The sequence below is a fragment of the Bacillus rossius genome, chromosome 13, assembly GCF_032445375.1.
Source record: "Bacillus rossius redtenbacheri isolate Brsri chromosome 13, Brsri_v3, whole genome shotgun sequence".
NCBI lineage: Eukaryota > Metazoa > Arthropoda > Insecta > Phasmatodea > Bacillidae > Bacillus > Bacillus rossius.
In genome coordinates, this window is record NC_086340.1 from 43476825 (window position 1) to 43500179 (window position 23355).

General features: G+C 39.4%; 1 protein-coding gene across 1 annotated transcript in view; it reads right to left on the reverse strand.

Annotated features, from left to right (window-relative positions):
* The window catches only part of LOC134538500 (uncharacterized), a 345010-nt gene that overhangs the window by 101756 nt on the left and 219899 nt on the right, over positions 1-23355 (reverse strand). Inside the window, exon 3 of the mRNA XM_063379875.1 lies at positions 22181-22316. Coding sequence (XP_063235945.1) covers positions 22181-22316 — 136 coding nt within the window. The remainder of the gene's footprint in view (positions 1-22180; positions 22317-23355) is intronic.

Genomic DNA, 23355 nt, shown 5'->3' on the forward strand with positions numbered 1-23355 from the left:
TTGTTTCGCTACAATCAGTTTAGAGATATTGTTAATTCGCCATAAATTTCACGTGTTATTTAATGAACGTAGATTGAAAGTATTATTCTGACACGACGTTCTGCTAATCAGTTTGTTCAGCGACGCGAGATAGACTCTGTTCTACAGGAATCACCGTTTTGACAGAATGACGGCTATTTTGAACTTTTTCCGGGATGTATTCGTTCCTTTCAAACCGTTTACAGTAATTGCAATTGAATTTGTTACTGCAGTTGTTTCATTCATTATGTTCTTTGAAAAGTTGGAAAAATTAAAGTAATTAATTCGGGAAGCTATTATAACACATTCCATTTAAGGGATTTGTCTATCGTACAATACCATCATCATGTAGCCTATATAATAAGAAATACAGAAAACGAGCAATTATTAGCTTTTGTCAAAAGACAAAAAAATCAAACACAATATAATTCCGCAGCAGAGATTAAGTCATTAAAATAAACTGATCCAAAAAACTACTTACGTTTGGAAGAAACAACGGGGGAAAAATTTCTGACAACATAAAACCACTAATTAGCCATGCACAACACACGAAGACAGAAAAGGCTTACAAAACAAGCTTCTTGAGACGAAATAGTGCCGACGTTTCGGGAGCTATGTTCTTTTACCATCGTCAGGCCCACAGCAGAATGATACATTCTGCCACCGCCAATCCGTCTTACTGCCGTACGGAACATTCAGTGTCATTAAGACATAAAAAGTGAAGTTTCTGTGACTCACTCTGTGCAATTTATCTCACATTTGTGGCCTCGCTTGGCAAGAAGGGTGTGTTTGCGTTTTCTGTGGGACGGTCGGGCATTTGGGCCAAATGAACGGCAGGATGCATGAAGTGTCGGAAACTTAGCTTATTACGTATGGACGTTTGGCGGGGAGTGTTAGCTCGGCTAACTGACGCAAGGTAAGTGTAGTGTTTGTGAGGTTTAGATGACGGGTTGAAATAAAAAAGAAACTGAAAAATTCCTTAGTATTTATTTTTTTCGAATTTATTTAAAACCATCTAAATGTTATCTTTACCTTGATTATAGAACCTTTTGATACGACAACCACCAGGGATAAAAAAATTTTTTTTTAGGGTAAAAATAATTGTATATCTACCTAAGTAGGCATAATATAAAATTCTTTCTAAACTATTCAATGCTGAATCCATTGAGATTAAAAATATACTTACTACATATAATATGAGAAAATGTTTAATCGTTTTAGAATACTGGTTAATATGCAGAATGTTAAAGTTCTTAAAATGTTCCAAGAGTTTACAGAAGTTTCCCAAACATTTGCAGAAGAAATAGGTACTTAGAAATCTCCCTAAACCTATAAGAATTGCCGAAATGGATTAATTTTTTATTCACACCTTCAAATACCTTCAGAATAGACTACACAATCCTCTGTACACTCGAGCAAATAACGACAGTTTATTGGCTGCTGACTTGTGAGTAATTTCGCTCTAGATTGTCTGTGATTCGATTGGCCCAAGAGTCTTACAGATGAACAGTGATCCCAATTTAAAAAAAAAAACAGGTTAAAGGTATACTTATTTGAATTTGAACCTATCATGAAATTTACTCACGAATGTTTCGGTCTCCACACATGAGTAAAAGGGTGAGGAAACCCAAAGCAATAGAGATGACTCGTGTTTTGTAAATGAAACTGCGATTGTCAGCTGCGACATGACTACAGACCGGGAAAATTCGCGGTTTCAATGACCCCCTTGTGTTGACTCCACGATTCCCTTTGTACTCGTGCAAATGCCACATGCTCATTGGCTACTGAAACCTGTCAACTGAGATGCTTCCGATCCGACACTTCTTTGGGTGAAGGTTTTTCATTTGCTGAAAGTCCTTCAGATTTAACTGCGAGCCAATCACAGAATGGAACGGACGCCTCGGCCATAGGCATAATGAACTTCGAATATGCAATGCGTGTAGCGTAAGTACAGGCGCTCAGTAAACATCTCCGGAAAAAGTTCAAGCAATTTCTGTACTCGATTTGAAAAAAATGATGGCTACCGTTTCTTCAGACGAAGATGCCTTCATTTTGGTTGATTTAATGAAACTGTTACGCAGTTTCGCACTGCGTAACTTTGATGACTTTCAAGACTGCGCCCCTGCCTGTCGCCTGGATACCAACCGCAGCACAGGGGCGCGCACTGTTTGAATTCTGCGCGCCTGACAGCAAGCCATCGGGCCCGCTCGGGTACTTTCGACTCAGATCGGCTTCGCAGGCTTGGCGCCGGAACTACCGACGAGCCGAACTTCCGCCGCGGGCTTCCAGCAAAATGTAAGTTACGATTGTCAACTGGTTTTAATTTCCAGCCGGTGAACTTCTATGCAGAGGGGTTAAATAAACGGGTAGAGAGAGCGTTGCGTAAAGTGCTTGGAACTGAAAGGCGACTATGTGAAAATGTTATGTAGCTATGTAGTAAACTAAAACTTTAACTGAAATATTTTTTTCATGAATTTTTTTTTTAAACGGCCAAACGGTACTTACTTACCGGATACGCCCTCGTGCATGCGTTTGGATTCTAGCACAACGCGAAAGGAATCCGCGGGAGATATTCGCGTTTTCATCTGGCCCCTAGGATAGATTTCACAGTCCTTTGTTGACTGTGGCCAATGTCACCTGTTCCTTGTCCCCCAACTGGTCAGCTGAGCGAGGTACGGGGCTGAGGCGGTGACTATGCTGGGTTGGTGGCCCCAGCCGCTTGTCATTGCCGAAGCACTAATACCCTCCCGATCAAACAACAGGGAGCGATCCATAACAGTTCTGTTACTTTAAAAGCTCTGGAATGTCTAATAAAAGAGAACTGGAACGCTACTCCCACCCTACTCTATTAGGGCGCAAATGTGGGAGGGGAACGCGAGAACGCCGGCAGTATGTCCACTAATTGGGAAGAGGCCTCAACTTGGCAGCCTGTGAGATTCTTCTATTTGAGGGTTTCTCATCGGCCTGGAGTATTCCCTGTATACTGTGCGCCAACAGCGGAGATACGCGTACTTGAATGTTTATCCTGTGGCGAGATGAATCCGGGCCCTAAGATGTCCATCAAGTTCTGTCCCTGCCCGAACACGCCCGAATATTCACCTTCGGCCAACCTCGGGTTTATATTTATATTCCTCTGTTTATTTTAATGTAGCTATACTAACCTAACTAACCGTCCATAGTGTTCTAAAGTGTTTTAATGTAGCTAACCTAACCGACCACGTTTAATATTTGAATTAATTTTTTCCCGCGCAAAAATGAAACAAATCCCGAGTTTGGCCGAAGGTGAATATTCGGGCGTGTTCGGGCAGGGACAGAACTTGGACATGTTAGGCTTCTCGGAAGTGACGGGGAAAAGCGCCTGCAGCCCAGGAAAGGCGACCGAACGAGTCTCGGATAAGTTGGCAGGTCGCTCCGCTGGCATCGGGCCCGGCTTGTATCGATCCCGAGCCGTCCTCATCGGCGGCTCTTCAGCCCCCCCCCCCCCTCCCCAATTTGGGGGTTAGGGGCTGGAACTACGCGATTACTGCGGCCTCTGCAGCAGTCCGCGGCGATTAGCGACCCGCGCACGACCAGGGAGGTCGTCGAGTGCGAGGTCTTAAGTCACACCCTGCACACACACACACACACACACACACACACACACACAGTTCCAACCCCCTTAACAAGGGATCTTACTTTCACTTCGGTGAAGGCCATATGGACGGTGTTATGTAAAATTGGTTCAACCGACAAACATTTTCAACTGAGAAAACTGAGCTCTCAAAGTTGAACACACAATATCTCGGTGTTGTGGCAGTGCTTTGAATGTTTGGTCGCAAGATGGCATAGTAGCAAGGAATGTCGGTTTAAAAAATTTAGCTCAAATAAAAGTGTCATTTTACCTACACAATTATTTCAATAACTTTTTTTCCTTTTGTTGTTTAACTCATTCCTGCATAACACCATCCAATATCTACAGGATATCCCCTAACTCACGTCAAGCCGAGAACAGTTAAGTGTATTACGGTTCTGAATTAATAAAACCAAGATTTTTTAATAATTATAAATATATATGTAATGTTTGAGTAAGTATTCTTCCAAAAATTTAAAAATTCACACCCTGAACCAAATTATTATATACTCTAAGTAACAACTATTGATACTTAATCATGAATAACCCTTCTATTGACAAAAATTAAAAGTTAAATCAAACATGTTATACTGTCAGGAAAAAAAACGTTCTTTCGAAGAACTATGTGGCAAAACGTTTTTAAACAGGCAAATTTGACTACCTACTGTAAAAGAAAATTCCTTAGCTGACACAGGAAATTATTTGAATAGATGGCTAATTACTGACTACGCTTTAAACGCCTACCATGTAGCGGACATTTCATTATTAATTTTTCAGTTAGCCTTTTTGTTAATAAACTCTTATGAACTTACGTGCACTCATTTATTAATAAATTTAACGTAAAGCTTGTCTAATATATGTTTCAAATATGTACTAAGTCATTTTATTTATAGCAAGCAATTTTACATGGTATTTAAGTGTGGTTTCTTTATGATGGGGTTGCATATTTTGTCAAGTAATTTTTGTGCCACTGAATTCTGCGTGACCGCCATCAAACTGTTTTGGGAATTTTCCCATATTTACCTTTGGCTGAAGATATGTCAGAGTCTTGATGTGTTAGCTTATTGGATTTTCAGTAAAATAATTTTTTCATTTACGAGCTTTTCTATTTATTGTGTTAGCTTTTGGTTGGCGAGTATGCTCGCCCTGAAGGGCTGAGACTCTCTCTGCGACCTTCAGTTCTCCATGGCACCCGAGTACGCCTCAACACTCGGCTACAAAAATGCTTATCCTGGCATGTATGTGTTACTTTTTTTTAGAGAGTTTGAATGTACCTGTTATTTGATCTCCTAAAAACATATTTATACCAAAAACAAAAAAATTCAAATAGCTTCTCCTTTCACTCGCATATCAAACTAGCAACTGTGGATATACTATGGATCACTTACAGAGAAGAGCTAAGAGTGAATGATCATGGATTACTTTGGCAATGTGGGTCGGCCCGCTTCCGACTTAAGTGGGTAGGTCTTAAAATATTTCGTGTTTTTTTTCTCACAGGATTTTAAAAATTAACATAGTAAAATAATATTTTATTCATAAAATGGGGTTTGTACTAAACAAATCTTTATTTAATTGTTTCTATGTACATTTTAAAAAATTGTTCACCTTCAATTTACCAAGGTAAAAATTATCCAGGGATCTTCATAGATTTACGGACCATGAGTTTACTTACTTTGAACATAATTTAAAAAAAAAATTCTTGGTATTTTAACAAAACATTCAAAATCATGTTAGGTCTATTTAAAATAACTCTATTTTGTCCACTTGTGTATTTACTTTTTGTTTAGAACAAAACATGAATAACTAGGAACTTGAATACAGCAGAGTTTCTAAGAAGATGCAGTTGTTTAAAATTACGAACAGCTCTTCGTTTATTTGAGTTACATTCGTCGTTGAAAAGTTCGTATATTTACTCTAATTTATAACAGTGTACATAAAGCCAAATATTTATGTTAGTCCTAGCAGGTGCTCAATGATGAAATATTGTATTAGTTTTTTTAACAGTTCGTATGTAGCATTCGTCTTGAAACTATTTTTAGTTTTTCATTCATAAATCAATAAAAATCTGGTTTTCCTATAGACATATAAATTTAAGTTTCTAAAGTTTTCGGAAAAAAATCTTTTTTTTTTGTTGATTTTAGAATGATAGGTACACAAAAAAAGAAGGTTTTTAAGACGAATGTTAAATACAAACGGTTAATAAAAACAATGTAGCCTACCACACGATTTCGTGTTATAAGTAGGTAAATGCAAGGACTGACATAAAAATTTGCTTTTATTTTCAAAAAAAAAATTCATTAAATAAGAAATTATTTTGTAGGGTAAACGCTTGTATAAACAATTACATATAGTTATATCACGAATGTTTTTACTATCATGTGCAAAAACACGAAATATTAACATCAGAGTAATTCAGGATACTAACTACCCCCTCCCCCCTTCCCAAATGAGGGTCATGCCTAGTTAGGGACACTCACTGGTGCTTGTAGCAGGTTGTCACCTACAAAAGCAAGGCGGAGAAATATAATTCTTGGTAATGAATGATGGATTGGCGCGAGCAATTAAAAATTATAATTGTTAAACTTGCAGTGTCTCTTCACACATAGTGTAGGTGGCACACGTCCAGTGCTCATTTTCTTGACACAGCAATCCTCGCAGGAATCCACAGCCGCGCGTCATCACGGCCGCTATCCAATCAGCTGTCGACCCGTTATTTCCTTCTCCGCGGATTCGAGCCGCGAGGCGCTAGACTCGGGACTGCAGTGCGCGACAAACCACACACTCACTCACGCTCACTCTTACACACTCTTTCTATCTCTCTCTATCTCTCTCTATCTATCTCTCTCTATCTCTATCTCTATCTCTATCTATCTATCTCTCTCTCTATCTATCTCTATCTCTCTTTCTATCTATCTCTCTCTATCTATCTCTATCTATCTCTCTCTCTCTATCTCTCTCTCTCTATCTCTCTCTATCTATCTCTCCCTATCTATAACTCTCTATCTATAACTCTCTATCTCTCTCTATCTCTCTCTATCTCTCTCTATCTATCTCTCTCTATCTCTCTCTATCACTCTCTATCTCTCTCTATCACTCTCTATCTCTCTCTATCAATCTCTATCTCTCTCTATCAATCTCTATCTCTATCTATCTATCTCTATCTATCTCTCTCTATCTGTCTCTCTCTATCTGTCTCTCTCTATCTGTCTCTCTCTTCTATCTCTCTGTCTCTCTCTATCCATCTCTATATCTCTCTATATATATCTCTCTATCTCTATATATCTCTCTATCTCTCTCCATCTCTCTCTATCTATCTCTCTCCTGCGTCATTCACCAGCAGTTCCACCCCACCCACCCACCCACCCCACCCGCGCTTCTTCTAGCACTTTATTGTCGGCGCACGATCTCACTGTTCGACTTCCGAGTCCAGTCTATAGCGCGGCGCTGTCAAGTTATGGAAAAACATTCCACTGGATACTTTCATTTTTGGTCACACTTAATTTTTTAATAATCTTATATTACGTTTGCTTAATAACCTCCAGTAAAATTCACAATAAAATAAATATCTACATATTAGAGCTGTACTTAAGATATTTTAAGAACTACAATAAAATAACTACCCTGAATTACAACACAAAAAAATATACGCTATAGATTTGTTGTGGCCTAGGAAAGGGCCACGCAACACTGTACTGACTTTAGTTGATGAGTGATACGCGTGGCAGTTTCGTTTGAAATTATAGAAAATGTAGAAAATATATCCGCACTTCGCTCTTTCAAACTTCAATAATCGTCCTTTTGAAGACAGAAATGAATCTCCCAGGCTCTGTTGACGTAGGAGACTCAATCAACCGGGCCTTCATCCATCCTTTTTTTTTTTTTCCCCCACCCCGGTCTTCTTTATTTTCCCAGAGGCGCGTTGATGCCCCAAACGCACCTCATTCCCGAGTCTCGGGCGTCTTCAGCGAGCCGGGGCCCATCCCATCCCGTTCCGGAGGAAGGGAGCCTCTTTCCCGTCTAGTCTCTTCTCTTCTCTTCTGGTCTCTTCTCTCGCCTTCGCTCCGACGTCGCGCGGTGTGATCCGGCCGGCGGTGTTGACGTTTAATCTAGGTCTGGCGGCGTCGGCGCCGCGCAATTATCCCCGGGCGCCCGGCTGTGCGATCGACTGAGATAATTAGAAACATTCGGCAGCTGCGGGGGGGACCCTCCTCGGGGGCGGCGTGGGGCGGCGTGGGGCGGCGTGGGGCGGCGTGGGGCGGCAGTCCTTCCCGCCGCGCGGTCGATAGCTGCGAGGCCTGCTGCGGCCTGGAGCCCTACCCCGCTCCCTTGACGGAGATCACACCTATACCCATCTTCCAGTCGGGAAATACTTTCATGCCGCCTCGAGATCAATCTCACGTTGTCTAAACCGTAGTGATTTAAATTGAATTTTTTGATTATCATCATTTACTATTCGTAAATATTAGTAAAAAACATTGTGCTTATATTCTTTTTCAAGTGCTCCAATATAATCAAGGTTTAACTATCCGTATTTATTCTTTATTGATACAATTTAAAATATTATTATTTAATATAATTAATAACGTAATTAATACAGAGTTTACACTGAAATCGATGTTGTGTTGGAATTGAAGTCTCCACTTTTGTCTACGGGTTTTCTTTTTTGTGTGAAAGTGCACTGTCTTTTGCCGCACACAGCCGTAGCCCATCTACGAGTCGCGACGTCACAAGATGGTCAAGTACATTCCCTACCTCGCTAGCATGAAAAGGTAAGCTTCTTCATGTCCTTAAGTGTTTGTGTGTGGAATCTTAAAGGAACGTCTCGTGACCATACGCGGTCTCATCCTCCTCGCTTATCGTCGGTCGTTCCGGAACCCAGTTCTGAGCCTGCCTGGCTCTTCTTGCAGTTCCACATGAGTCCGGGCCGCAAGTCAGTCTGAAAGCTTCCCTCCGCACAGAGACATTTCGGCTGACTGCACAGAAGAAAGGGGGAGAGAGAGAGAGACTGTAATCTGTGCAGGTATGAACAGAAGGTAGCCAGCCGCACGGACACTGCGCGAGCTCGGCCGATGGTGTTGTTGTCTGCGACATGATGGCGCGACTCTTGGATCACCGCCTGAAGTGTGTTGGTTCGCAGTGTGGAAGCTGATTTTCAACAACTGCTTATTGTGGAAGTGACCGTGTTTAAGAGGCCTATACAGACAGGGCGCAACTCCGCCAGCGGGTTCTGCGCTTACGACATCGTGCAAGGTGGGCGGGACAAAGCTGGAAGGAGGAGACGTGGATTGGTTATCTTGGCGGCGCGTCACTTCGACTGGGAGGCGGAGTGGGGAAAACACTTTCCACCCCGCCGGCATTCCAGCTTACAGTGTCTTTTAGGACAGATCGCGGTGTTCCGTACCCGCTATCGCTCTGTCCTCGAGTCTCGTGTTGTCGCGGTGTCGAGTTACCTTCGAGGCACAGTTATTTACTATACGTCAGTGGATAAAGGCCGCACTTGGCGTTGTGTTGAGCGCATTGCCCACCAACCTCCCAATTCTCTCCCCCGGCCAGGTTATTTACACTAGACAAGACTATTGGCTGGAGTATTTCTTCTCAGAGATCTCTCATTTTCCATGCTTTCGGAGCTGCGCCGAACTTTCATTGCAAGTTCTATGGAGCTGTCAAAACTACGCAACTCATCCATATAAAGAATCAAATGCATTTTACGTTATACTTAACCAAAAATATTACATATTTTAATATCATAGTTGAAAATATGTAGGCCTACATGTTACCTAGTCAAAAATAATGCATGCATAGCATAGCAAGTGCGCATACCTACGCATAAACAACACAGGTACGCATACGCGGACACATGCACACTTCCTTGCTGGGAGATTTTTCGTTTGTAGTTTTAAACCTTGCTGACTAAGAAATTAAAATTGATTTGTGCCAATTATTGGCAAGCAATGATTTACTTAAATAATTAAGTTGTGACTTATTGAGTTATATAATAATTCAGTTATACACTTGGGTCTGGTTACCCTTCAAGTTTTGTGCTATTACGTTTCCACCAGCAACAAAGTAATGAGATTACCATCAAATAAAGAATAATATTTTTCAAATTTTCAATTTTATACTATGTACGAAAATAGTTATATTATTGCTGGGTTTCAGAAATAACTCATAAATAGTTTACATGATTTTTCACCCTTCCGGTATATTTTTTTTTACAATTTCTTTCATCATAAAATACGTATTAGATTTAAATGTACGTACTAAACTACAATTTATCATACGAATACAAACGAATCTAAGCATGCACTGATGCAACAATGAGTCAACAAACATTCGTACATAAAAATATGTTAGTTTCAACAACAGGTTGAAATGCATCTCTTAGCTCAACGAAGTCATATAACATAGTCACAGGTACTATTTGTTGCTGCAAATTGTATTTGAAGTTTGCAAAATTACGGAACTAGTTGTCTAAGTCATCCGAAACGTGGTAACGTTATGAGGCAAAAATCGTAATTTTGTTCACCCGGACTTTCCCCATTCTTTAACATGAAATGAGTATACAGGAAGATGTGTGGCGTTTACGGTGAGTGACTAGTGTTCACAGTTTTTATTCCAAACGTACACAAACAGTTTTTTTTTGTAATAATGACGCGATTACTCAGCATGTCATATCATGTATTTGTAACTCTTTATTCCGTTAGAAATAGAATCTTTGCACCATTGTCAATATCAATAATTAGTGATTTAAAAAAAAAGTATGGTAAGGATAATATGTGCCAAAATGCATTTTCAATACGGCACAGAATCATGTTATTTTTTCTACCTTATATTTTGTACATGTTTAGATTGTTTACAATTTGCTATTTAAAATATTTGTATGCATGTCCACCCAATAACTGTTCAGAAAATAACAATCATCGATTTATCTGTACAAATTATTTTTGGCTTTTCTGAAGAAAAAAAAGTTAATGTATGAAGTTGTACAAATACATCTTCTTTAATGAAATATAATTGAATTTGAACACATTTACACACCACAAAGACAAAAAACATATGAGTTTATGGATACGCAGTTGAGTACATTTAGATGGTCTGCTTTTACAAGCATAATTTAACAGCGCACTGAGTTTATATTTTATTATATAATAATGTTATATCGCAATAAATACTTTAAGAAAATATACATATTATATTCCCCCATTTTTTAAGAAGCTACGCTACATAGGTAATTAATGAGCAGCTGAACAAGTCTTGACAGCAGCAAATTTTTTTCTTGCTCTTTTTTCAATAGCGTCAATAATGTATGGAGGGTCTCGAATTTCCATGCTCCTCGTATGCCTAGGGTCCACCAGTTCTGGCAAAATGCAGTTATAATAGAATTTTGTAAGATGTGGTTCCATCTCTTGTTTCCAACAATTGTCATCCCTTTCAATTCGAAATATTGCCATCTCTTTTTCCACTGATGTCCAAACACCAAAAATGCAATATTCCCTCTCTGAAATGCGAAGCTGTGCCTGAACTTGATAAAAATATGATTTTTTTTTTCTTTCCCAGTTTCAGTTCATCTCCTTCGAAACTCAGATATCGGATGTTCCCTTGTTTAACTGCTGCAGTAACATCTTTTCCAATTGCAGATTATGGACACTTGACTTCTGCAAGACCCTTTTCTCCAATAACACCATCCGGAGTGGCACCCAAGAAAGGCAATTCCTTGTCAATGAAGAGTTCACTTTTTCCAACCTTAATTCCTTCTTGTTTTTCTAGTTGTTCTATAGCTATCACCTCAAAATTTTTACCATGGTAAATTGCAGGCACATTCAAAATATCGGAGGTATAAACAATACTGCGAACTAAGTTCACGCAGCTTGTTGATGCACGTCTACGACAGACGTTCCCGAAATTAGAAGCCGTTAGAATTTTTCTACGTGTTTAAAGCCATTTTCCGCTTCCTGCCTGGAGAATTGTGTCTGTCTCTAACTGTTGATGGTCCTATTGTGTTAGTTGTAACCTACTGAGGAAAGCATGTTTCTGTTCCTCAAATGTTTCTGGATCCATTTCAGGCTGTTGACATTGAGGACCATAGTCCTTTTCTCCATAGGTTTTGGTGAGAGATTTTTTTGGCTGTTTTTGTTGATGATAATTTGTGCGTTTTTTTTTAATTCCCGTCTTCGAAGTTCCCGCCTTCTGAATTCTAATCTTTTTGAAATTTTATTCGGACTTATACCCTTGAACATGCTTTTTTGTAACACATATTGTGGTGTTTTTGTATTGTGTGCTATTACAGCATCAGCACATCTCCCTTGATAAGATCGTTTCGTGGCACTCTTTTTCCTCCGGAAAATTTCGCAATTATTGAATTGAATTGTTCGACTTTGTTGCTATCTACATCATGTATGAGGCTTCAAGAATGAGCAGCTAAATACTGACATTCTTTATAAATATGAGACCACAAAGAATTTTTTCTAACTCTGGGACAATGTTTGACTCGCCGTCTTTTCGACCATCGCAGAAGTAACCTAAAGTACTGCAATTTTTGTGATCACCAAAAACGTGGCTCGGACCATTTTCAATATCGCATTTCAACTGTGAAACTTTAACTTGATCGGTGCCCTGTGACTTTCTGTAAGCGATTGCTTTTTGCAATCCAATGGATAGTTTACTCATTTTTATATAAACTATTTTCCTCAGAATGGTAGTCCCAAGATTAGCATTTTCACTCGCAGAAATAATTTTCTTCCTGTAATTGCGGAGCAGATGATTCCTGCATTCTATCTTCTCAACAGTAAGAGTGTTATATGGCCTAGCTTCCAGAATTTTCTTGTATACACTGCTGTCACCATCGGCTATAATTTTGGCATACTTTATGTTGTAGTTAAACTCTTTTTGAATCCTTCTACTATTATTTTGGCTTCCATGTTACTTGAGCTACCTTCGTGGTTTTTATAGCAATCGTGTGAAGGGATAGATTCGTTATTTTTCTCTCGAGCGCAAACATAGCACTATTTGTTTGCAACTGCCTTGAACAAAACTTTCTTTTTGTTTGCAACTCCAGAAAGTGCATCGTATTTACATTTGTAGGAGCGTTTGCACCAACAGCCATCGACAACAATAGTAATGAGGGGAATGTTATGCTCGTCAACTTCATCATTGGCTCTCGCTAATTCAGCTTCTTCGCGTGCAGCCTCTTCCATTTTTTCTGAAGCTGCTTTTCCCCGGCCATTACAGCTAACATCGTGATGTTTGGAATAAGTTGCTGGTGCCATGCAAGGCACGCCTTTTGCTGCACATAATTCTTGTAATTGAGAATACCTTGCCCCAATGCCCATAACTCCACCAACAGCCCTTGAATTCATATCCATAACTGAATTATCTTCCATATTATGCGTAGGAACACAGAGTCATGTTGTACATAATACAAAAAAATACAATAATAGATAAAAAAATTCTTTCGAATTTTTTTTATTACACACATATTTGCAAGAGTACACCCAAACGATTCATTATGCTGACTTGCTTCCGTGAGTATTTGTAAGTACGACATATCTACAAATCAGACACCGTATAACACTTCTTCAGTTTTCTCTTCTTCATTTGAAAACACTCTTTCGCCCTGAGAACAGCTAGTTGGTGAGGATGTGGATGTTTGCTGCTTTTGGAGTACCAAACCGTTGTCTTCCTTTACATGTTCAATATATTCATCCAAATGTTTATATTTTCTTGGAATAATGAATAAACTGTTCGGCTGAAACAATCCATAAATACATTATTTTTGAATAACTTATATCTATTAATGTACCTAAAATCATGTTATATTTCTATGTCCATAAAATATGTAGGTATATATTATTGTTTCTCAAGTTACGAATAAAACAGGAGTATTGATAGCAGTAAAAGTACTTATAGTAGCTGTAGTATTTTTAATAGTTTTTTGTCCAATGTATGATGCATAATTTGAAAAGTCTTGCTACAATATAAATATTTTTAGTGCTTAAGTCAATGCTGTTTATGTTTTAACTGGGGATGGTGTATCACTTTTAAGTAAGGTCAATAAAAGATGTTGTCTATTGTCACTAAATGGGGTTAAGATTTTTTACTGTCTTCATTTTTTAGCCCTGTTTTTAGTGAAATTTCTGATTAAAAAACATTTATGTAGTTTGAGTAGTTGTGTAATTTTTCAATTGAAGTATATTCGTAAAGTTAAATTATAACTTAACTGTAATTTTTTTAACAGGTCAATATATTTAAAAGCAATATCATTGTCATTCAGCTAACCTGATTGCTTGTCACTGAATTGTTGATACATCTACTGTCTACAGTTGGCTCATTCCTGTCCACCAGCTCGTATGGAATGTCAATGGCTCCTTCGGTGGTTGACCAGAAAGAACATCCTGCTTCCATCTCAAATAGTTTCAGAGGCGGTTGCATTTCTATGTAAGACATGGCTGTAGAGCTGAAAGAGCCACATTACAGTAGCAATAACATTTAACTATTTATATTGATTTATTTAGATAGAAATATAGTTTCGAAAGAATGTCTAGTTTCGTGTAATAGTATAACTACCCGACCGTGTGCAAATTATACGAAATAATTAAAGTAAAATTTTTTTCAGGAAATAGTTGAAGAAAGAAAAATAGCATGTATTAAAAACGCTTTGTAATTAACTTATTTCTAAAGTGGGCTAAGGGACTTACATACACTGCCCATCTTCATTGTGCAGGACATTGGCTACAGAGTAGTTATTCTCTTCATCTGATGTGTCATTTTCTCTTGAAGAAATTTCTTGTGCCGTTTTTACTCCCTGGCTGCCAAGGTGACATCGTGAGTCTCTACCTTCCGGAACTTGATAACTGCAGCTATAAAATTTAAATTTTTTCCTGCAGTGCATAAAATTTATCCTTTTTTAATACCTAGACTTCTTTATTTTTTGTGCAATAAATGACCTTACACTGAACAGACCAAAAATCTTATGTATATTTTGGCCAAACCATATTTGTTAAATTAATAGAACTGGTTGTGTTGCCGATCTTACTTTCTCTAAATTAATAACTTAGATTTGTTTTAAATAATATGTAAACAGTTACTCAATTTGCCGGATAGCTTTCTTCATAGTACACTACTTCATGCACTCCGGATGTTATTTCGTTTTCAATCAGTGCTTGATGTCTGCAGTGATCTTGATAGGCTCTGGTTTTCCAATTCTTCATTGACATTGTTTTGTTTAGGTATAGTTTTTTTTCCTGTGAATAAATTGATAATTCAGTGCCAAATAAAAAAATGTACACATATGTTATACACATTTTAAAGGTTAATTCTACAACGTTAATACACACATATTATATGCTTCGACAGTGAGGAGCCAGAGTTTGTTTCCCCCCTCCCCCTCCCCCTTCCCAACAGGGAGCTCAGCCTGTCAAAACTTATAACTTATGGATGCATTACATATCATAAACTTACATATTTAACCTATATATTTTAAATAAACTTTTCAATATGCGATTGTTCATCTAAGATAACTCAATATTATGGTCGGGAAGGTGTTGGAGGTGAGAGATCACAAGGTAAGTTTCGACTACGCAGGCTAATGAACGCCATATGTATTTTGTATGACATATTACAAAACAAACTGACTGACTCCAGTATGCTTTGAGATCAGTAGCTTTATTTTTCTTTCTTGTTGGAGAAATATAAGGATTTCCTGCGAACACATGTGCTTATCGCGATATCCGATACCCCGACGCGCTGATAAGGCGACCGAGCAGCCGTCAGACGAACTTCCCCTCCGCTGCCTTCACAGCAGCCGCTAGCCCCACTCCTCGGCTCCAGACGCCGGCTGAAGAATACGCCGCGCGAGGGAGACACTTCCCGGCAGAATAAATGTGCCGAAATGCATTTCGTCGTAGAAGAATTCTGGGCGTTTTTCAGCGGTGACCTATGTATGTTTTTACACCATTTTAATCAACGATTAATACTCTATCGGTGTGTGTGTCTACTTTTTTTGTGTGCATTACACACGATACATAAAACAGCTGCGTAAAACCACACATTCGGAAATATTTTTACCTATGTTACGAATTTTAAAAAGCATTATAAAAATTATAGATCGACCCATTCATCCTTTCCCTATACATACAAAAAACATGACAATTTTATCTGTAATGGAAAGCTGCAGATTCTTCTTAACAAAAGGCCCTACAATCATGCCCTGAACACTGTCTGTATAGGCCTCTTACTGAAATACTCATTCACTCTTATTTGCCGCTAGTTAATGCCCGGCACGCATTGCTATGCCTCTTCCAATTTTATTGTGTTTTGTTTGAAATGGGTACACATATACAAAGTATCTTTCTCTGTCTCTATATATGTCCCTATATAAATCTCACTATATTTCTCTCTATATATATATTTAATCTCTCTTTATATTTTACTATATATAATATATATTCATATCCCTCCATATCACTATATCGCCATCTTTATCTCTATATGCATAAATGTTTATATATATAGGAATCTATTTTCATATATGTATGTCTCTACCTTTCGCTATGTGCATTTCCCTCGCTCTATCTGTATATCTATCTATGTATATGTGTATATCTCCCTCTATCAAGTTATGCATCTTTACAGCTCTCTTTATCTCTATATCTCTATCTGTATCTGTCTATATTTAGCTATCTATATCTTTAACAAAACAAGACGAAAATTTAGATATTCATTCATATGCAAATATTTACCTTTCTATATTCAATATATGTTTTTACTTGTCGCAGGTGAGACATAGGTATATAAAAACACGTACGTACTCGAATGCAACGTTGTAACAAAATTTCAAAGCAATCGGTGAAGAAATTTCGGAGATTTAAGATTTTTAACGAACGAACATTGCATTTTTAGTTATATGGATTATTATACGTGCTCAAACACATTTTTTTTAAAAATATTTCTCAGGTTTAAAATTTGCAACGGTAAAAAAGAAAGACTTAAGCTGTGGCACGTCATGCCATATCCTGACAATTGATAACTCCGCGGAAAAGCGACCACAACTGCCACCATGTTGCATGCGATTCGAAACGTACTTGTCTTCAACATTCTATCAAACAAAATGCGATTTGTTTAACCAGCTTTTTTTTCATGTGCCTGCCCACTAAATTATGTTATTATGGCAACAACCCAGAAGCAAAAAATTTCTATTTTTTGCTTTTCTTCGTTTAAAGAATTTTAAGAAGTACAGGAGCCACTTATATAGGTAGATTGCTGGATTTAAATTCATTATATAGTAAACTATCTTTCGAGCGTTCAACGTTGGTCGGTGTCAAAGTGATAAATTTTACCGATGTTTCGTTCTGACTGCAGCAGGCATCAAAAGGGTTGAAGATGCCTGTTGCAAAGCAGAGCGAAACGTCGGCACGATCTAACATTTTGATTAGATTCAACCTCGTTAGCCAACATACTTTACTTATAAACGGATGTTTGATCGAAATTAATATTGAACTGTATTATGGACGTGTTGTATTGAATACTACCAAGTATTTTTACTAGTAACTTACGGTCATGTAATTCGTGATATTGTCAACATCGTGGAAAACACTTAAATTTCTTAATAAAACTCTTAAGTGTTTCCGGAATGAAAGTAAAGCCAGCGTTCGGTGGCATGTTGTGCAGTGTTTTATAATTTTTTTTATTTTTATTTACATAATTTTTTCTAAAATTAGTAACAAAATATGTATTAAAAGCATCACGTATCAAATTTTGAAACAAAAATGTTAGTTTTTATTCTCATCAAATAATAAATAAATTTCTCTCAATTTTCATTAACACAAAATATCCCAGTTATTTTATGTTAGTCAAAGCCAGGTTTAACAGCAACTTTTAATAAAGCAAGCCTAACAAATGAAAACGTTTGCACTTATTTATATAGTTTTCATAAATGAGTAAAATCAAACAAAATACTTGTTTCATTTTAACATTTTTTGTTGATGTGCATGAAAACATCCAAACAAATTTAAGTGATGTACACAGTGAATGTGAAATCTACTGACAATCGTCGACTGCATTTCAGCTTGCAAAAATAGTATAAAATCTTTTACACGACATATGGTCTAAAGTGCTTGCCCAGACTGGTATAAGTCGTTGAAGATGCAACTGAACCGGTCGTTTTTCGAAAGAAAAAAAATAATTGTTTCTGATCAAACGCCAAGAGTCTCGGTAATGTTTAATTGATTTGTACAAACAGTGCAAAATTTTATCACTGAATTAAATGATTTTATAAATTATTTATTGTAACACTCTTACTTCACATGAAGTTTTGTGACGAGGTTGAATAATGCGGGTTTTGAAGGCTGATTATTAATCTAAATGTCAAAATTAACGACAACGGTCGCCTTGTTGTACAACACTATACCCTATACCATTTTTCCGATGAACTAGAATTATATTTAGAGCGAAAAATATTCGACGCCTGGAAGGTGTGCAATTTTCTGTTTGAACCATCTGCCTAAATTCAGAGGCACTGATAGTCTGTCATGTAATGCAAAGAAAAATGTTTTTGAAAAATAAACATTGAACTAATAATTAATCAAAATTAACTGTAGACATAACTTGAAGTAAAATAACTTTGATGCTGAATAAACCATACGTGTCATCAAACACCACAAGAGAAAAAAATTGGGTGAACCTTTATTTATATCCTGCAATTCAGGAAAAAACATTGTACTATCGTTTTACTGTTTTTCGCATGCAATAAAATAAAGCAGTAAATATTCCACAGCAATAATATTTTTTGCTTACCATTTTGTGTATTCAATGTTGCAAAAAACTTTTAAATACATTAAGTTGAATTTGTTTTAAAATTTAATTTGTTATTATGTTACAAAGAAAGAACCATACGAAGGAGAACATTGCACAAGAGGATTAAAGAAAAACCTGTATAGTCTCAGAAAAAAAATTAAAAAGTTTATGTTTTTGTAATTTTTATGGTTTTGCCTGTATGTAAGCATAAATACGAATATTCATTTGTGTGTGTGGTGTTTGCAACCTCCAACTTTTATGAGCAAATATGATACCACATTGCATATTACATCTCATGTTTGATGCAGAATGACCTATATAACCGTATCAAAAAATTTATCACACAATTTTGTTTTGTTTCTAATAAAAGCACTTTTTAATAGAACTGGTACATGATAGAAAATGTCAACAAAAAGAATAGAAAATCGAATCGTTTGTGTGTATTTAGGCAGCTTAAAAAATTAAACAAGAATGAAAATAGCATTTCATAAATGCGGTGTTATTGATGTATTGATAAAATGATGAAGATAAACATATTAGAAAAGGATGATGGTTCTGACTTGATTCACGAGCGCATGATTGCGTGACAAAAATAATACTAAATGACGAAATACCACCCGCAGAATAGATTTATTTAATCATGTCTAGTTTTAATTATAAACAAATGATGCGTAAACTGTACAAACTGTAAGATACTCACTGGGGGGGGGGGGGGGTGTTTAAAAGACGTGGTTGACATGGTTTAATCATGAATTGTCATAAAGTATCTAATATATCAAAGTTTATTTCAGAAAATTTGATCTAAAATATGGCTTTTTTTTTTATGTTTCAGAAATGATTATGAACCTTTTCAAGCTGGATGATGTCTTCGGAAGGATTTACGTAGAATTAAGGGTAACTGGTTTTGGAGGCGCAATGAACTTTTCAAGTAATAAAATAAGGTTAGGTTATACAATTTTGATTGTGAGAGAAACGTCTGTAGTGCTATAGAAGTGCTGTAGAGTTGAAGGGGTCGGTTGGCGCGGTGCTACAGGAAGGACTGGCTGTTAGTGCGGCTGTTAGTATTCAACAACCACCACCATGTCACCATGCTACGACACCGTCTCGTGCGGTGAGGTTTGTTAGTACTCACCAACCACTACCATGTCACCATGCTTGGACACCGTCTCGCACAGTGATGTTAGTACTAGCCAAACACCACCATGTCAGCATGCTACGACACCGTCTCGCGCGGTGAGGTTTGTTAGTACTCACCAACCACCACCATGTCACCATGCTACGACACCGTCTCGCGCGGTGAGGTTGGTTAGTACTCACCAACCACCACCATGTCACCATGCTATGACACCGTCTGTGCAGTGAGGTTTGTTAGTACTTACCAACCACCACCATGTCACCATGCTACGACACCGTCTCGCGCGGTGAGGTTTGTTAGTACTCACCAACCACCACCATGTCACCATGCTACGACACCGTCTCGCGCGGTGAGGTTTGTTAGTACTCACCAACCACCACCATGTCACCATGCTACGACACCGTCTCGCGCGGTGAGGTTTGTTAGTACTCACCAACCACCACCATGTCACCATGCTACGACACCGTCTCGCGCGGTGAGATTTGTTAGTACTCACCAACCACCACCATGTCACCATGCTCGGACACCGTCTTGAACGGTGAGGTTTGTTAGTACTTACCAACCACCACCATGTCACCATGCTACGACACCGTCTGTGCAGTAAGGTTTGTTAGTACTCACCAACCACCACCATGTCACCATGCTACGACACCGTCTCGCGGGATGAGGTTTGTTAGTACTCACCAACCACCACCATGTCACCATGCTACGACACCGTCTCGCGCGGTGAGGTTTGTTAGTACTCACCAACCACCACCATGTCACCATGCTACGACACCGTTTCGCGCGGGGATGTTAGTACTCACCAACCACCACCATGTCACTATGCTCTGACACCGTCTCTGCAGTAAGGTTTGTTAGTACTCACCAACCACTACCATTTCACCATGCTACGACACCGTCTCGCGCGGTGAGGTTTGTTAGTACTCACCAACCACCACCATGTCACCATGCTACGACACCGTCTCGCGCGGTGAGGTTTGTTAGTACTCACCAACCACCACCATGTCACCATGCTACGACACCGTCTCGCGCGGTGAGGTTTGTTAGTACTCACCAACCACCACCATGTCACCATGCTACGACACCGTCTCGCGCGGTGAGGTTTGTTAGTACTCACCAACCACCACCATGTCACCATGATACGACACCGTCTCGCGCGGTGAGGTTTGTTAGTACTCACCAACCACCACCATGTCACCATGCTACGACACCGTCTCGCGCGGTGAGGTTTGTTAGTACTCACCAACCACCACCATGTCACCATGCTACGACACCGTCTCGCGCGGGGATGTTAGTACTCACCAACCACCACCATGTCACTATGCTCTGACACCGTCTCTGCAGTAAGGTTTGTTAGTACTCACCAACCACTACCATTTCACCATGCTACGACTCCGTCTCGCGCGGTGAGGTTTGTTAGTACTCACCAACCACCACCATGTCACCATGCTACGACACCGTCTCGCGCGGTGAGGTTTGTTATTACTCACCAACCACCACCATGTCACCATGCTACGACACCGTCTCGCGCGGTGAGGTTTGTTAGTACTCACCAACCACCACCATGTCACCATGCTACGACACCGTCTCGCGCGGTGAGGTTTGTTAGTACTCACCAACCACCACCATGTCACCATGATACGACACCGTCTCGCGCGGTGAGGTTTGTTAGTACTCACCAACCACCACCATGTCACCATGCTACGACACCGTCTCGCGCGGTGAGGTTTGTTAGTACTCACCAACCACCACCATGTCACCATGCTACGACACCGTCTCGCGCGGTGAGGTTTGTTAGTACTCACCAACCACCACCATGTCACCATGCTACGACACCGTCTCGCGCGGTGAGGTTTGTTAGTACTCACCAACCACCACCATGTCACCATGCTACGACACCGTCTCGCGCGGTGAGGTTTGTTAGTACTCACCAACCACCACCATGTCACCATGCTACGACACCGTCTCGCGTGGTGAGGTTTGTTAGTACTCACCAACCACCACCATGTCACCATGCTACGACACCGTCTCGCGCGGTGAGGTTTGTTAGTACTCACCAACCACCACCATGTCACCATGCTACGACACCGTCTCGCGTGGTGAGGTTTGTTAGTACTCACCAACCACCACCATGTCACCATGCTACGACACCGTCTCGCGCGGTGAGGTTTGTTAGTACTCACCAACCACCACCATGTCACCATGCTACGACACCGTCTCGCGCGGTGAGGTTTGTTAGTACTTACCAACCACCACCATGTCACCATGCTACGACACCGTCTCGCGCGGTGAGGTTTGTTAGTACTTACCAACCACCACCATGTCACCATGCTACGACACCGTCTCGCGCGGTGAGGTTTGTTAGTACTCACCAACCACCACCATGTCACCATGCTCGGACACCGTCTCGCGCGGTGAGGTTTGTTAGTACTCACCAACCACCACCATGTCACCATGCTACGACACCGTCTCGCGCGGTGAGGTTTGTTAGTACTTACCAACCACCACCATGTCACCATGCTACGACACCGTCTCGCGCGGTGAGGTTTGTTAGTACTCACCAACCACCACCATGTCACCATGCTACGACACCGTCTCGCGCGGTGAGGTTTGTTAGTACTCACCAACCACCACCATGTCACCATGCTCGGACACCGTCTCGAACGACGGCGCCTCGGCAGACACCTCGCACAGGTACCTGCCCGTGCTCGACAGGTTCACAGACTTGAGCACCACCTGGCTGTCCGAGGAGTTGTGAATCTGCCGGCACACAAGAGCCCGCAAATCTGTACCAGCTCGTGAACACAGAACCCACTTCATAATCACTCACAACTGCATGGCAAAATAACGATACGTCCATAGATCATTGGCTGTGGTTTTTTTTTTGTCAAGTTACCGGTTTTAACTGTGACTAGTCTCTTCACACCTTAACACCCCTTAAAGTTTTATTTACATCTGTCAGGTTCTTTTGGACATTTTAATAAAAAAGTTTGCCATGTATATTTTCCTACGAAAATCATTTTAATAATCGCGGTTTCGAAACAATTAGAACTAAATTGCTGATTTTTTTTCTATATTAAAATATTTGAAAAAAAAATTCCCATTGTTCCTTTTTTTTGTCTGGTTAAATTGCTTTTAAAGAACTATATGGTATGTGCTAAAATGTCGGCATTTCATTGATTTATATTCAAACCGTGGTTCACTTCAAAAGTTGTAGAGCGCTGAAAAACTCATCAGCAGCTTATGTTGAACAGTAAATGTACCAAACAAAGGCCCCACAGAACACAAAATTAGCATGCGCGGCACGTGGTTCTACTAGACGAGAACATTAAGAAAACGGCACATTGCGACTGAACGACAACACAGACGCGCAGAAAACTGAACGAAATCGTAGAAAGCATAAATAAATACAAATATTGTACACGTTTCCAAACTTAATACCTTCTTGCAAGAGTAATATCTACATTGTATGCTGTCACTAAGGATAGGAGGGAAAATTTACAGTTATATCTGCTCCTGTCCTAAACTATTCGCTTAGTTTCAGCTATTCTTGCATGCCGTCCGTATCTGCGGCTTATGTGTAGACTTCATAATCAAGGGAAAAAGCAAAGTACCTAAGACTGAAATATTTTTTTTTGTGGAAGTTATAAGACGCAAGATCTAGTTCCAACGTTGTCAGTGTGCATTTGAAAAGTGACAGCTGTATCATCTTTATCGTTTACACATACAGTGAACAACTCGAAATAGTTATTTTTCTACAATTATACATTGTACTGTGCAATATACATTACCACAAGTG